Here is a 15,837-nt window from a genome sequence, read left to right on the forward strand (position 1 = left end):
TACCCGTTATTATTAGTATTAGCCATATTCCACTTTTAATACTCCATCCTTTTCATATTAATAGAGGTGTTTCAAATAGTTAAAGTGGATGAAAAAAAGTAAATAGTTAAATAATAATAGCCATATACGCACTCATTTTGAAAAATTAAAAATAAATATTTAGAACGGAGAAAAAATAAAGTAAGAGAAATAATAATGTAGAGAGGAATATTTATATTATTATATTTCCAAAATGAGTGAAGAAAATGAAATGTCTTTATTAAGGCGGAGTAGTGGAAGTACTTTATACTTTATAGTATAATCTGAGAGTTCTTTTAAAACATTATCATATTCCAACGAACATACAATTGAAAACTCACAGGAACTAGCTATAGAGTGTCCCTTCACTTTTATTCTCAATTTATTCAACGTTTACCATCGATATTAATAAAGTAAATCAGGGACCATTGACGGTTATTATGGTTTTCAAATTTTTTATTAGGATTTCGGGTCGGGTACGGGTACCCGCAATGTCGGGTACGGGATACCCGACACGGGTATCGGATAATCCCAGTATGTCGCCGGCCGAGTATTGGGACAACAACTTTTGCTAAAATCGGGTACGAGTACCCGACTTGTCGGGTGCGAGTACCCACGGATAACCCGTTTCGCCACCCTTAACTTTACATATTTTGAGTGATGTTTACAACATATTCCATCCATTCTCCAGTTTCATCTCTCTAGTTTAAATATACTCTACTACCACTAGTTTTTATCATTTTTGACATTTGTCCCATAAAAAAATTGACTAGTTTTTATCATTTTTTATTATTATCCCATAAAATAGACTAGTTTTAATCAAGAAAATTTTTAAATATAAACACTACTAATAAGATAGAACACTATTTTCACTACATGCGAATTAAAACCCATACCGTTTCAAGATGAGCTATTGTATGGGTAAAAGAGAATATATTTTTTTATACAAAAGAGAAAATAATATAAATCAATTATATAAATGATAGAGTAGATAAGAAAATAAATACTCTCTCCGTTCCAATAAATATGCAAGTGCAATATTTGGTTTCCGACACAAGATTTTATGCAGTGGTGCTTTGTAAGGTAACGAATAGAGAGTAAAGTAAGAGATATAAAAAAGTAGAGAGAGTGTTATTTCTATTTTGGGAAACGTTTAATTTTAATTGGGATAAACGTTTCATTTCTAATGGGACAGAGAGAGTAATATATAAACGGGAAACGAATTAAATACAAGATACAATAAAAATATTAAAATTATTAATTTTTATTAAAATATAAAATTAGTCAATTATTTAGGACCAATATGTCCCAAGTATTGTGAATTATCACCAATTTAAAATCATCAATTACATTTCCAATTTCACAATTTCCTGTGAAGACGAAAAGCAAATCGGAGCGAGAAAGAATGGCGGAGGAGAAGAATACGATAGTCTGGAATGAAGCACAGAGGAAATTCGAGACCGTAGATAAAAAAGCATACATCGAATACGAGGTGAGGGGCAGCAAAGTAATTGACATAACTCATACGTATGTGCCGCCGAGCAAGAGGGGGCTAGGCCTCGCCGCCGATCTCTGCGCCGCCGCCTTCACTCACGCCCAAAATCACTCCCTCTCCGTCATTCCAACCTGCTCTTATGTCTCTGTAAGCTCCTCATCTTCAAACATTCATCAACTTCGCGCGAATTTGAATTTGAGAAATCGAAATTGAGTTTTAAACTCTTTCTTCATCCCCAAATTCTAGGTTTTGTTGAAATTGAGTGGAGAGGTCAAAATTGAGGGCAAATTTTGTAGTACTACAATGATTTAGTCATTAAGAAATTTAAAGTGCCGAAATTCCAAGTTTTTATCAAATTAGGAGCTTTTTAAATTGAGGGTAAGTTTTTATTCTATGCTGAATTATGACTTTAGATTGATTAATGGAGAATTTATGTAGGTTCTTGTAGTTTTTGTGTTTTAATTGGTCAAAGTGTATAATATATGATCAAGCTAAAATAATTATGATGATTCGATGTATATTATACCAAACATGATTGTTAGTTAAATACCAATCTTAGGGTCTTGCTGTAGTTTTTATATATGTAGTTTTAATCTAATTTTAAACTATTGTAATGAAGACCCAATTTTTCAATTTGTAGCATAGTACATACCTCTAAACTTCGAGATTATTAGTTCCTCATGTGTCCTGAGTTTACTTCCGGTTGGCGACCGTCTTTTATTTATGTTGCACCGTCTTTGTCTTCAAGCACTAGCAACGACCTTCTTCATTGTGTTTGAATTCAATGAGTTCCATTTGTTATAACCACCGGAAAAATTATTTCACGTGTGATTAGTCTTGGCATATCAATTTAAGCATTGGCATTAAAATTTAGAAGAGCTGGTTTAATTTGCTGCAAATTGAAACTGGATCTTAATTGCAATAAATCCGAGATTGCATCAGATATACAATTATACCCAAAATACAAAAGTTAATACAACTATCTTTGTATTTGACTATATTGGAGTGCTATTTAGCCAAATATTTTTCTTGTTTCATGCTTTTGATTGAAATTCAGTGTCGATTCTCAAAAGTTGCAACTAATTTGTGGGTTGGACAGGATACATTTCTTCCTCGAAACCCAAACTGGAACTCAATAGTGCACAAGGACGATCCCAAGTCTAGCATGTGATCATGCCTCGCTGATGCTGTATTTGAATCTGAACTCATCAGTCGAACTCTCCCCATCGCCTTTAACCATATTTTGCGCTTGAATAATGTTGTCCACGATGAGCATCCTGTTTTGTGTTGTGATTATACACAATTATGTATGTCTGTGATAGATTTGTATTAGATTTTACAGAGACTGATACGACCTCAAAATTGAAACATACCTAATACATGAATCATGAAAGTGAGACATCCAAGTATCCAACCTCAGATGCTCACGAAGTATTTATATTGATCTCTTTTTACTTCATAGACATGAGACAACTCACCTGTTAATATCTCAGCAGATTTTACATGTGAAATCTTGACCAAAGTTTTTTATTTATAAAATCTCTAATGTATTTATACATTATCACATGACCAAAAGCCTAATTCTTGAATAGCACTTATTTTCCACAACCTTTACATACAATAACTATAACACACGTTTTAGCAGATAAAACACAACTTCTTTGTACATACCATGTAGTAGTGATTCAACAGATGCCATAAACAATCCTTTCTCTTTTACAACGAAAAGGTTCTCCGATGATGGCTGCGATCAACCAGGTACAAAATAATCCATCTTCTCCACAGGCAGGTTCAATACAGATTTTTCAACCTGTAATGATTTGTAAATTTCTGTGATGAAACAATCAAAATGGTGGATTGAGGAATCAATAGCGATTACTTACTTCGTCGAATGGGACAAAGACGAAAGGTGTGAGACCCCTCTTGTGCGAAACTGCTGGGACGTCAGGGTTGTGGGTTTCATCCTCCTCCCACCCCTCGACTACTCCGAGGATGTCCTCATCGGATCCACTGGCCTCGACATCATTCACGCCGCTTGTGACAAGTGATATCAGATCCATTCTGTTGTTAGCGCCTTGTACAGTCCCCCTTAACCTATTTTCAAAGGTACTGATTACAAAGATGGTAAATAGAAAGTAACATTGCTTGAGATTTATATGCAGACACTAAATAATTGGCCAACATTCATTCAGTAGAGTAATGAAATATGACTGACTAACATAAGTTATCACACTTCTCTGAAACACAAACTAAGATCGTTGCTCATAGAATATAATGATAAAAATATCAACTTCGTGTTGATAGTAAAAGATGAGGACTGCCAATAACTCTAACATGCAGATATTAATCTTCCTGGGCAAAATGTAGTTAACCCCAGGAGATAGATGGAAAGGAAGGAATGAACAAACTATTGTCACAATTCACACGACAGAAACTTAACTGTTCAGTCAAGACCTGTCATTCATGCCCCCCACGAATACGAAGGGTGCTAGACTCCCTCTGCCTGTGGCCCTAGTGACAGTGATCCATATGACCCACAGCAGTTATTCGGACCAACAGATAGTTAGGTAAAATTTGCAAGTACTATTAAAAAACTGTCTATGGATCAAATTAAGCAAATTGAGGGTGTTTGGAAATGTGTTTTGGGCTTCCATTTCTCTAAGAAACAGCTAAAATCTGGACATAGCCCACCCCCTGACATCTCCAACTTCTACTTCTTTGTTTCAAGAGGCAAAGTTTTCCAGCTCAACTGTGTCCATTCGTTACAAACTTAATAGTAAACCAGTGGCTTCCATAACTTATCAAATACATTGAAGGGTTCGCAAGAGATATAGTTTTCTAATAGAAGGATTGACCAGAATATAAACTGGTCTTCATAAATTAAAGTTAATATATCAATTAGATAGCCTGATGAGACCTCAAAAATTGATAAAAAAGTGTCTCTATCTTGAAAATCTTATAAGGGGTGTGCTAGAAGGTCTCTTGGAAAAAGAAAACTAATTGCAGAGTAACTACGGAAATACCTCAAGCGGATTCTTAAAACAGTTGGGCGTAAGCCAGGATACAGAATAGCAGCTTCAACCTGTGAGTGGAAATACTAAATCATTCATTCATTGAATTTACAGATGATAGACGAAAGATTTATCATAGATTAAATCACGAGTTATTGTGAAGTAAAAACCAATGAGATTATAGAAGTAAATATTCTTGCATTTATTGCTACTGCACTATTCGTTCTAGTAATAGCCAGTAACAAAAAGTTTAATCCAATACACGCACGTGCAAATAAGTTCAGTGGATAGCCATATACCACCTTAATTAGCAAAAGATGGAAATATAAATTTCTCCTCCATGGGTTACATCATTAGAAAAAATTAGAAGTGGATGGCAAAAGTAAAACTGACCTTATCTTCAGAAAGTGTGTATTGTCCGCTAAAAACACTATCAGATGATTCAGATCTTGCTGAACGAACATTCATGTATTTTGCAACATCTTTTACTTTTTGGGACGAGTTCTATTGACAGAAACCAAAGAGATTAATGGTAAGTAGACTCCCCAATAGTAAAGTAGTTCCGAAATTGCTAAGCTTTGAAAACAACTATTCCTTATGACCTTATAGAGGAACCTTCCAGAAGGATAAAATCGCATATACCGGTAATAACAAACCTGCAGAATGAGATCAAAAATTCCTTACACAATTACAAAAAGTACAACAAATGTGAAGTAGGGAAAAAACAATGCTCTAAATTTAGTTTAGTTAAGCTACATTAGTGAAGAGTAGCATAGGACTGCTATCCACTTCTGTCTATTCAAATTTTCATTTTCATTTTCCCACAAAAATCTTAAAAAAATAGAAAATCATAGATGATGCCCAAGTCACTTCACTATTTAGTTAGTAAAGGAACAAAAATTAAGGTTTAACAGCACACAAAGGAAGGTCATAGATGTACAATAATTTGATTTTCTTCCTTCTACCCACTGTTTACTGAATTCAAATGATATACAGTCTACCCAACTGTCACTGGACTGATATAGAACACAATGATCTTACATTTGATATTAGCCATAGATATATATCGGCCCTTTCCCGACTTCATCCTTCTCTCATAAAACTAGAAATAATTGATCAGACTCTTAAGTTATTGGGCTTCTATTGAACAGAAAAGAGAATGCCAAAAAAACCATACAATATGCACAGGATTGGTGGTTCTCCCCTCTGCAAGCCCAACACGAATGTAGGTGTTCCGACTGACATAAAGCCCTGGAAATCCAAGTCACAGATTTAGCAGTGTACAAGACTCGATCTAAGATGAACACGTTGTAGAAGATTTATATCATTGTCATTCTTATAACGCGTAAAGAAAACTCTACAGCTGGCTAGAAGCACTTTTAATTAATGTCAACAAAACCCGCACCCATCCAGATACCATTAAGGCTAACACATTGAAAGGTTTGATTAGTTCTTATGCTCAAGGTTTTATTAGGATTATCTTATTTGTTCTTTTGATGTGATGCTGTGTCAACAAACTGCTCTTTTGCATTTTGAGAAGATAGACTACTTCACATGCCCTAAACCCAAAGTTTCTTACAGGGGTTTAGAGTTGAGAGCAACCATTAGATTTGGAAGTGGAAAATTGAAAAGCTTTATTTCTCCCGTCTGCAGATTTACAGAAAATTGGGAAAATGATGCAAAACACAACAACTTAAAGTTACAAATAGAATACTTTACCATCAGTCCGAAGTCTTGGTCTTAAAAGCCACATTTTCCGCCATAAGCCATGATACATCGATTGGAAAATCTTATAATTTTCCACAATTCCATTCAGCTGCAGCGCATGGACAAAATATAAGAACATAAGCACGTGTCAATAATGAAAAGATAGTAACTAAACAGTTACCTGCCAAGCCCTTAAACATGAATTTCGCCAGAACACAGGGTTACGGATAGTATACCTCCATTTTCGACAAACACAAGCTGCCCTCCCAAGGGTATAAGGACTCATCTTCGAAAATATCTGCAGAGGGAGTAAACTACAGTCACAATGTCCTGACAAGCTACAAAAACCATAGATTATCAAGACTTCATAGCAGAGCCATACCTCAAAAAGCAACTCATCTGGCAAGCTGCGGTGCAGAAGTGCTGTATCAACAAACGGTTTGCTCAAGCTACGGAAAGGAGTAACAGGTCTGACATTAACCCCATAAAGATCTGCAGAGCAAGAAGCCAAGACAAGCTGTTTCAGTTGAATGGCCAAATCACCACTGGCGGATACAAGTGGAGACGAAGGGGGATTTAGTGAATTTTCATTCAAAATCGCTAAATCATCGGAGTGTTTTCGTGGTTATTGTACAATAACACCCGTGATCAGGTCAAATAGCAAGAAAATTGTCTCTTCAAAATCCCAAACTTAAAATTTAGAAAACAACGCACAACACAATTGACATAGGAATTGGACTAATACGTACTAGCATACAATCACAGAGAAAGAAAAACTGAGATTAACTTAGTACCAAGCCACGGCCTCTGCGTCACTAAGAATTGAGCAGCTTTCAAACGCGAAGCTGATTCGAGCTCCGCAGCAAGTTTAACCGCATAATCTGACAACAATGAAACTAGCTAGCTCAGAACATGCATCCGTAGTGTACAATTCAGCAGAAACATAACTAGATAAACTAAAAAAATTCAACGGATCAACGATTGTCGACATAATTCGCCTCAAATTTTTAAATACCATGAAAACTTCCAAAATAATTACACCGTAGCATTGAGGTTGCATCAATCAATTTCAATACTTGCTAACAGCCTAACATAGAATATACCTCTCTCAATTTACAATCAAACTTTCCGTAAACAACAAATTACAGTGATCATATACGAAACCAAAACAATTAGTAAATTCAAGTTTCATTGAATTTATTGCTGCAAAAACATAATTAGATAGGAAATGAGATGGAGAGTGATTACCAGAAGTCATTGAACCAAGCTCGTGAATTTTCCTTTTCTTCTTCGTTTTTGTTTCTGGAGTTAGGAGAGAGCAGATACACAGAAACGGGAACCAATGACCTGCGGGTGACCCGACCCGATACTTCCGGGTCGGTAACTGAATCTCTGCTAAAATTACCGTTCTGCCCCAGAACAGAGCTTCTATTATGATGACTAATTTATGGTTAAATTTATTTTTATAATTAAACATAATTTTATACTACTAGTTTGTATTCTAAATTTTGCAGTTATGTACTTTTAACATTTTTATACGTAAAATGGAATCGAATTAGGAAATTTTAACTAACAAGCATCTCATTTCATATAAATTCATAGCCTCACAATACCCATTATTCACGTAAGAGTAAAAGATTAAGGTTTCATATACATATCTTCCATCGCGTTACTGTTGTTTAATTTGTAAATTTTCGATCTTAAATATCCAATCTATTTAAACCAGTACATCAATTTTCAAATTAAATGTGACACCCTCGTTCAGTAAAAAAAAACAAGAACACTAATTGGAGCATATGCTTTCAATAGAAGAAGTGTTATAGAAAAAGAAACGTTTAAACATATAAAATGGAACAAAATATTTGTTAGCTATATATGTCAATTAATTTATTTATTTCTAGAAAGTATTTATATAATTACATTGCAATAGCAATACTAAGTAAAAGAGGTCATCTCCATTAGTTTATAGTGCAATAAATTATACATGGACATCCAGACATAATAGCATCCGCAATGGTGCTTAGGCCAGCAATAGGCCAGCCATTCTCTCCCCTGCCACGTCAGCAACAATAAAAAATTCACCTGTCACATCAGATTTAGGCCAGCCGCAATAAAAATATTTTTAAATATACTACATTTACAGAATTAAAATTACGATTAAAATACGGAATTAAATTTACGACACATATACGGGAAAATTAATCCATTCCATTAAAAAAAGTACAAAGATTTTTTTAAAAAAAAGTACATGATTTTTTTTAAAAAAAAAGGGGCTTCAACACACGAGCCCCGCCACTCTCTACTCCTCATCGCCGTCGCCGTCGCCGTGGCCGTCGCCGCCGCCACCGCCCCCGGTATCTGAGCCCACGTCGGAACTCGCTAGCCGTGCCCTCGCGATTTCCAAATCAACCTGCATGCTCTTGAGCATCTCGTGAAGAAACATCTTCTCCGTGGGGTCAGTGGCGGTCTTCCACTCTTGGAAGACCTTGCACATCTGATCCCGCGTATGGTTACGCGAATGGAGAGTGTACTCGAGTGGGGCGGGTGGGAGGGCGGAGGACTGGACCTCGCGGGGCGATAGGGGGGATCCGCCCCTCGCAGCCCGCTGCGACCGCTTCTGTCCAACCGGGCGGGGGCGACCAGTAAATGAAGGAGGGGATGAAAACTCCTCAGCATCCGGGGGGAGGTCGTGGGATCCGCCGCTGCTACCGCTGTAGTGCAGTCGCTGCTTCTTCGGCCACCCAGCGTCGCACCCCGCCCGTAACTTCTCGGAGTCCTTCAGCAACAAGAAGCACTCCCAGAAGGTGAACTCCTTATACTTCCCCTGCAAGGGGAACTGACTCGCGGCGATCCTCCGGGCGTCGTCCTCATTCTGCCCACTCCTGAGCTGACGGAGGGCGTTGGCGTACAAATTCGAAAAACGGCCCACCGCGGCCCTGGTGCGCTCCCACCCCTTTCGGACCTCCTCCGGGCTGAAGTCCTTCCCGTGCGGGCAGTGCCTCCTATAGGCAGCTCTGATCTTCGCCCACATGTTGACGATCCGTTGGTTGTTCGCAACCAGCGGATCGTCGACACCTCCAACCACCCCCTGGCCACCCCGACGTACTCATCCTCCGTCCACTTCCTCCGGCCAGGGGTGTCATCAACAGCGGGCTGCGATGACTCGCCGACCGCCTTGGCCTTCCCCTTCCCCCTCGTCTTCTTCTTCGGCGCGGCCCGCCTCGCTGGAACGGGAGTATCATCTTCCCCGAGATCGATCCCCATATCATGCAATGACAGAAGGTCATCGCCAGTTAACTGCGTCTCCACTGGGGTCGACGTGTGAGACGAAACCGTCAAAAAATCAAGCGAGGACCGATATACTGTGTCCCCTCCCGGTGACCCCTGCACCCCCCCCCCCCCCAATCCCGCCCTGCCACATCATCCTCATCATCTGCTGCTGCATTTGGGGCATACCCACCCACCCGGGCGCTGGCTGCCCGCCGCCCGGCATCCCCCATGGCATACCCCCCCCCCCCCCCCGGGCACCGGCCATCATCCCCATCATCTGATTCCAAGGGATGTTAAACCCCGGGCCCATCTGCCCCCATCCAGGATCCCACAGGTACCGTGGGAGTCTGAGATCCACTCGTCGCTGGACTGGACTCGTTGTTGTGATCCATCGCTCGATGATGCTCTTGTACAGAAAGTTAGAGAGAGAGAAAACTCGTTAAAACAAGTGGTGCAAATGAAAATGAAACGAAAATCGCGTTTATATAGGTTTTTTTAAATAAAAAAAAAAAAACAAAAACAAAAATCGGCGCTGGCCGATCGGGCCGCCACAATGGCGGCTAGCCGATCGGCCAGCGCCGAGCGATCGGCCAGCCCACGCCGAAGCGCTCGCCGTTTTCGCTCTCGCCGACTGCAATGGTTCGGCTAGCCGATCGTCCAGCACGACGAATCGGCTAGCCGGTCGCTAGCCGACCATTGCGGATGCTCTAATCTAATCGAATCGCACCAAACCAAATATTTCATCGGTGTTTTTAAAATGATTTTTTCTAAACATCCGAATTATTTTTAATATATTCAATATTATTTAAATAAAATATAGTACTAGTACTATTTAATATAATAATTTTCAAATATTATTTTATTTAAATATTTCTGTATCATAATTGAATATTTTAACTTTTCGGATCTCTTGAATTTTTCGGGTTCAGTTAAATTCAAATTTTATAAAATAGTGATTCTTCCAATAATTCTAATATCTCAAAATTCAAATATTAGAGAAGGTGGAATTAGGTAAAAATTCATTCGAAATACAAATCTCACCCGAAATAATCTCCCACTTCTCTCCGGTTATCTCCCCTGCAGTGACACCAGTGGCTCCTACAATCGCTTATCTAAAACAACATCACAAAATAATCACAGTAGAGAACCCACTCGAGTCTTACTCAGGTAACTGATTGCATCCTCTTTGATTGTTGCAGTGGACGCCGTCTCAATTAACTGTCGCTTTTAAACCCCACCGCCGCATCGATTTCTCCGCCTATCACTTCTCATGGAGACTTCCGGTGGTAGTTATTCTTCGAATCAGCAGTTTTCAGCCTCCTTTGCCGGTTCGCGGCGAGATGTTACTTACAGGTGCGTGATGGCTGCCGTTATGTTGATGATAATTTCATTTCCTTTCAATTAGATTGACTGAGAATATAGGGCAGTGATTGGTGATTGATTGAGGAATTAGAGTGTGTGAATTATGAATATGCTGAATTGATGATTTTTTTTAAAATTTTTTTTGAGGTGATCAGGTGCATGATATGTTATAGGCTTAAAGCTGTTACTAGGTTTGAGTTATAAGTTGCAATGAGACCAATTTTACTGCATCACATCCAGAAATGATCATATTGAGGTTAGATTAGTGTTTTTTTTTTTTTTTTTGCGGGAGGGATTTCCGTTCCCCTTAATGTGTGTAGTGTAGTGCAAACGCTGTATGTACACCGACAGCAAAAACACAGAAGTTGTTTCACCAAATGACTATTTAGAGATCGTGACACCAAATGAATGTTTAGAGTACATAGGAAATGACTATTATTGTTCTTTCAAAGGATATATGGTTTAATGGTTTTAGGTCAATTTTTGACAGCCTAAGTGTACTATCATATTAATGTTCTTGGTTGCAGCATATAAACGGTGGACCACGGACAATGCATTAAATTATGAACCCAGCTACGCTTTCTTTGAATGGTCTAGTCTATCTAATAAATTTGGGGGCAAGAAGTTATTTGATGGTTGGATGTGGGGTTCTTAAGCAAAATGTAACTGGTGTTTCTTATTTTGACTAAAACGTTTTCTTTCGTAGCATAATATTGCAAGGATTCTATAATAACTAGCCTATTTGTGTTCAATGCCACACTTTCTTAAAAAAATGGTCCATTCCTAAGATTGAGCTTCTCACTAAGGTTACAACTGAGTAAAAGTAGAGACCATGCCATGCAAAAAGCTATATAAGTGGTTTTGGCTTCAACATTAACATAGGCAGTATAAGGTGTTATTGAGTGTGTGATTGTGTGTGTATTGAGGAAGGGGGTGTAGAAAGTGGAGACCACCAAGTTAAGTACATAAGGTGGCAAATTCGAGGTTTTTGATGTGTCACCTGGGAAGAGCGTTTGTTTTTAATTTTCTTGGGGCCACAGTCCATGTTCCAATGTTGGTGTAAATTGAGATACTTGAAAACCATCAATTTTGATGTAATGAATTTGAATAGAAAAGCGTAAATGAGGGCCGGCAACTTATAATCTGTCTTAAATATGGATTGCTGTTTAATGTGTGTCTTAAAAATTGAGTCCATGCATTCAGATATTTCTTGTGTATGTGTCTACTGTATATACTAGTGTTGTTCCTCACTATTTGAATGATGTGGGCTTTGTAGCCTTAACCATACTTTTACAGAACAAACACATATACAATAGTTTCTTTGTAGAAGCTTTAGAGGGAAAATTTTCTGGGAACACCTTACTATTTCAAGTCGTCTTAGATAATACTACACTAGTGAATTGTACATGACATGAGGGAAATTTCTGATTCTTTCATTTGAGAGAAGATGAGAACTTGCATCAAAATGCTTTATCAAGACAATCCATATTGTTGGTGTTAGTACAATATCAATTTGTAAAAATGTGGGAGGCTCTGCTCTGCAGTGGTCAAAGGTCCACCATGTATTGTAAGCTATGATAAGCTATAAGGGTGACAGAAATTGAACTTTTAGGAGCATTTTTTGGATTGCACAAAATGCTGTTTGTAGTTGCTAAGACAAGAGCTGGACGGCCCAATCTTATGATGAGATTTACTGAGTTATTTTAGAATTTGTAGTAATTCTATCCAATCAGTTCGTCATAACATTATTTTCCAGTAACTATGAAGATCGGGAAGGAATTTTTTTCCATATCTACTATGCATACCCACACAAAGACAAACGGCCCCTTACTCACAAATATTATGTACTATATGTATATGTGTATGTACATATACACTTAATTATTTTTTAACATTCCATTGTTATGTTGATTTATTTAAGATGAATTTCTTCTATTCTCATAGTACTTTTTACTGTGATTGTTGTGTTCTTGCTTTAGTGTTCTTTTGTTTTTTAGTGGGTGGTGATCATTTATCAATCTATTTTTTAATTGTTAACTTAAAAATTTGCATGCTCTGCTTGAAAAGATTGTCTAAATGATGCATTCATAAAGTTTTATCTCTATTTGGTTTCAAATTGAGCTTCATTTGTGATGCTTGGGTTGAAGTGAATACTTTTTTTCTCTCTGCAGCTGTGGTTCCTGTGGCTATGATTTAAACCTGAACTCATCTAGTCGGAATACATCTACCATTGGTTCCAAATATGGAAAATCTATCAAGAAAGGGATCATATCATTTTTCACAATTGATGAGAGTCGGTTCAATCAGGCCGAAGAATTTAGTTGTGTGCCCTACTTCATCTTCAAGCACTCTTGTGGTATTTTCAGTCGGAAAACAAAACTCCTATGCCGGAAATGTGGGAACCTTGTTGGAATTGCTTCTGACCTGAACAATGATTCTCCTATCCACCTCATAACAGACGGGTCAGATTCACCCTCTAGCAGTGAATTCACCAGTAAGAGAAAGTACGACATCAGGATTCGTTCCTTGCAACCTAGTTCAGCTGGTTTTGGTACTCCTCTTGTCTCATGATGATCATCATTGAATCAGTACCATGTATGCATCGAACCTAATGCTTAACACCGAAGAAGTCATGTTGGCACCCATGTTTCAATACGTAAGTAAGAAGCATGAGGTAAGCTGCTTGTATAGAATTTGAATTTTTCCGTATTTTTATCTCTGCTTGCCCACTTAATCATTGTTAGCAAATCCATACATGGTCGAGCTGAATGAATGATAGCGGATGTGTACAAAACTATGAAACCTGCATCAAATGTAGGGATTATGTCGGTAGTTAGAGTCCAGTGATTTGTTCATTGTTTGGTGATTCAGTTTTTGTCGAGTGTCGGCCTACCTGTCCAGAACGTCGATTTGTTGCTTTCGTCCGACTTGTCAATTGTGTATCTATTATTGGCGTGCTCAAGATTGGGTTTTTCTAAGGTTCTTAAGTCTTGTAGGTATAAGGTGCTAAACGATTCGAACTTACGACTAATGAAGCTTCTTATATTGTATGTGCAAATGATTTGCTGATGAGATAGCGAAATCTCCCTGACATTGTCCATTGCTTCTGCGATACTTCACTCTCAGTTTGTGAAAGGTGGTTTATATTCGGTGTAAAGACAGAGTGATTGCTGCATACTTGAGATATCAAATTGTTAAAAGCTCTACAAAGGTCCCACTTCTTTGTTCCTGTGTCCTAGTACAAAATATGTGTGTGTGTGTGTGTGTGTGTGAGAGAGAGAGAGAGAGAGAGTTGTTGATGAGAAGCACCAAGAATTACAGTTCTTTCTTAAATTCAAAGATTTCAGATCACTGTTTAAGCAACAATAAGTTGTTGGCTTTTGTATTTATTTTTTTCAGAAAAATTTAGTATGTTAGATTTGATACTATGATTGATTGTCTAAACCAGTGGTACAAACAATCTTCTGTTGCCACAGAATGGAGGGGGTGATCTTGTAGTTTTTGGTAAGTGATAATCGGTATTATGTGCTCCATTTTCTTTTCCCTTTGAGGCCGAGAACCTAAACCAGTGGTCGAAATAGTTGGTCATACATTGATAAGAGATGTATAGATTCTCGAGAAGAGAAGACCCATGGTTGTCCCCCTGGATGGCCTGGATCCCAAGAGTGAATTAAAAATTGGATCTCACCCGAATCGCTACATCTAGTCTTCTCATGATCGGCATTGGTTGATCACTAGAAATGTTGGCAACATAAATATTATCAACATTCTGTGGATAGAAGTAGTAGTAGTAGTAGTATATGTCAAGTATAACTACTTTACATAACACTTTATTGACATAGATATATCAGACTATATAGCATGTTACTTAAACAATCGACATGCAAAATATTTTATAATTATGTGTGGACGTAGGGATAACATACATAAAAGTGTGACAAAACAGTGTGGGCTCATAAAAGTTGGTTTGACTTGGTGTAGAAAAAGGGTTTATCTTTAAATGGGAGATTAAGATGAAAAGCAAAATAAAGGCTTGTGTCCTTTATTATGAAGCCCACATTTTTTCAAGATTGTATGGTAGATGATATATAAGGAAGGGGCCCCTTCTTCACCAACTCTTTCCTCATCTCACTATCTTTTTTCTCTATGGAATTCATGTGCACTTAATACAAAGAATCTATATATAGTTCTATATACATGCATGTGATATTGTGTGTGTATAAAAGAGTGTGTGTTGGCTATGGTATGATAATTCAGTGACATGTCTAGAAAACGGAACTTGGAGAGTCGGAGCTACTAGACATTTGATCAAGACGATTCGAAAGGCTGATCTCTTCGGTATTCGTGAATGGACGGTGATATTCGCTCACCGAGCTTCCGTGATAAATATTTTCATGCTTCTAGGGTGTGGTATTTGTTTATGGTTTAATACTTGGGAATAATATAATGTTAGATCTAGATTTGTACTTTTCACATGATTTATGAAATGGTAGTGAATTTTAAAATTAATTTTGCGGTTAGGAGGGGGTTATGAGTATCTTTTTGTTAAGTATGCATATATATTAGATTAGGCCAAATATGAATTGAAGAAACCTTGGATAAAAATCTAGATTAAAAACGGTACTCCTACAATTAATCTGATATTTTCATCTCTCAACGATAATACCGTGAACTATATATAAATCAAAATTAATTACCTGAACTATTTGTCTCATAACAGAAATATTCCTAATCACTCATATATATGATCAAAATTAACAAAAATGTCCCAAATTTTGATATTTGGGGAATGGAATATTATGGAAAGGCTAGTCACGAAATGTTATTTCTTCTACATTTTGTTGGACAATGAAACAATGTTGCTTTGATACTAGATCATTCAATAATGCAGTATTATACATGTCACCGTATGCCAACCCACATTCACATATGATCACTAATTTTATCAAATTCGATGCCACAAAATCAAATTGT

General features: G+C 37.7%; 3 protein-coding genes across 7 annotated transcripts; 2 read left to right on the forward strand and 1 right to left on the reverse strand.

The window, feature by feature from the left end:
- The first annotated feature begins 1,357 nt into the window (after positions 1-1,357).
- LOC125190132 (Acyl-CoA N-acyltransferases (NAT) superfamily protein) lies at positions 1,358-2,972 on the forward strand. The gene is made up of 2 exons (XM_048087334.2): positions 1,358-1,660; positions 2,613-2,972. The coding sequence occupies exons 1-2, from the start codon at positions 1,424-1,426 to the stop codon at positions 2,682-2,684; spliced, it is 309 nt and encodes a 102-aa protein (XP_047943291.1). The 5' UTR covers positions 1,358-1,423; the 3' UTR covers positions 2,685-2,972.
- Positions 2,973-3,026: 54 nt separating this feature from the next.
- On the reverse strand, positions 3,027-7,601 carry LOC125190131 (F-box protein 7). Its single transcript, XM_048087333.2, has 11 exons — positions 7,480-7,601; positions 7,026-7,112; positions 6,614-6,723; positions 6,413-6,529; positions 6,244-6,340; positions 5,702-5,775; positions 5,127-5,180; positions 4,918-5,028; positions 4,537-4,595; positions 3,397-3,607; positions 3,027-3,323 (listed from the first exon to the last, which is right to left on the reverse strand). Exons 1-11 carry the CDS (start codon positions 7,487-7,489, stop codon positions 3,264-3,266), a joined length of 990 nt encoding a protein of 329 aa, XP_047943290.1. The 5' UTR covers positions 7,490-7,601; the 3' UTR covers positions 3,027-3,263.
- Positions 7,602-10,636: 3,035 nt separating this feature from the next.
- On the forward strand, positions 10,637-14,092 carry LOC125186800 (uncharacterized protein At4g08330, chloroplastic-like). Of its 5 annotated transcripts, none has more exons than XR_016132397.1 (3): positions 10,637-10,854; positions 13,035-13,537; positions 13,860-14,092. XR_016132397.1 is itself a non-coding variant. In XM_089060126.1 (2 exons), exons 1-2 carry the CDS (start codon positions 10,772-10,774, stop codon positions 13,432-13,434), a joined length of 483 nt encoding a protein of 160 aa, XP_088916252.1. In that variant the 5' UTR covers positions 10,637-10,771; the 3' UTR covers positions 13,435-13,718. The 5 variants fall into 5 exon arrangements, 1 of the variants encoding a protein (XP_088916252.1); XR_007170506.2 differs by having other exon boundaries at positions 13,941-14,092; XR_016132398.1 differs by having other exon boundaries at positions 13,035-13,519.
- Positions 14,093-15,837: the final 1,745 nt, after the last annotated feature.

This window comes from Salvia hispanica, chromosome 6 (assembly GCF_029641045.1).
Source record: "Salvia hispanica isolate PSC_SH4W2 chromosome 6, Shi_PSC_v1, whole genome shotgun sequence".
In the NCBI taxonomy this organism is placed as follows: Eukaryota; Viridiplantae; Streptophyta; class Magnoliopsida; order Lamiales; family Lamiaceae; genus Salvia; species Salvia hispanica.

Coding starts and splice junctions, on each gene's coding strand:
- LOC125190132 (XM_048087334.2), top strand. CDS start 1,424: ATGGCGGAGGAGAAGAATACGATAGTCTGGAATGAAGCACAGAGGAAA. Junction 1,661..2,612: donor CAACCTGCTCTTATGTCTCT/GTAAGCTCCTCA, acceptor TGGGTTGGACAG/GATACATTTCTTCCTCGAAA.
- LOC125190131 (XM_048087333.2), bottom strand. Junction 6,530..6,613: donor CAGATGAGTTGCTTTTTGAG/GTATGGCTCTGC, acceptor CTCCCTCTGCAG/ATATTTTCGAAGATGAGTCC. Junction 5,776..6,243: donor ACCAAGACTTCGGACTGATG/GTAAAGTATTCT, acceptor TTGGATTTCCAG/GGCTTTATGTCAGTCGGAAC.
- LOC125186800 (XM_089060126.1), top strand. CDS start 10,772: ATGGAGACTTCCGGTGGTAGTTATTCTTCGAATCAGCAGTTTTCAGCC. Junction 10,855..13,034: donor CGGCGAGATGTTACTTACAG/GTGCGTGATGGC, acceptor TTCTCTCTGCAG/CTGTGGTTCCTGTGGCTATG.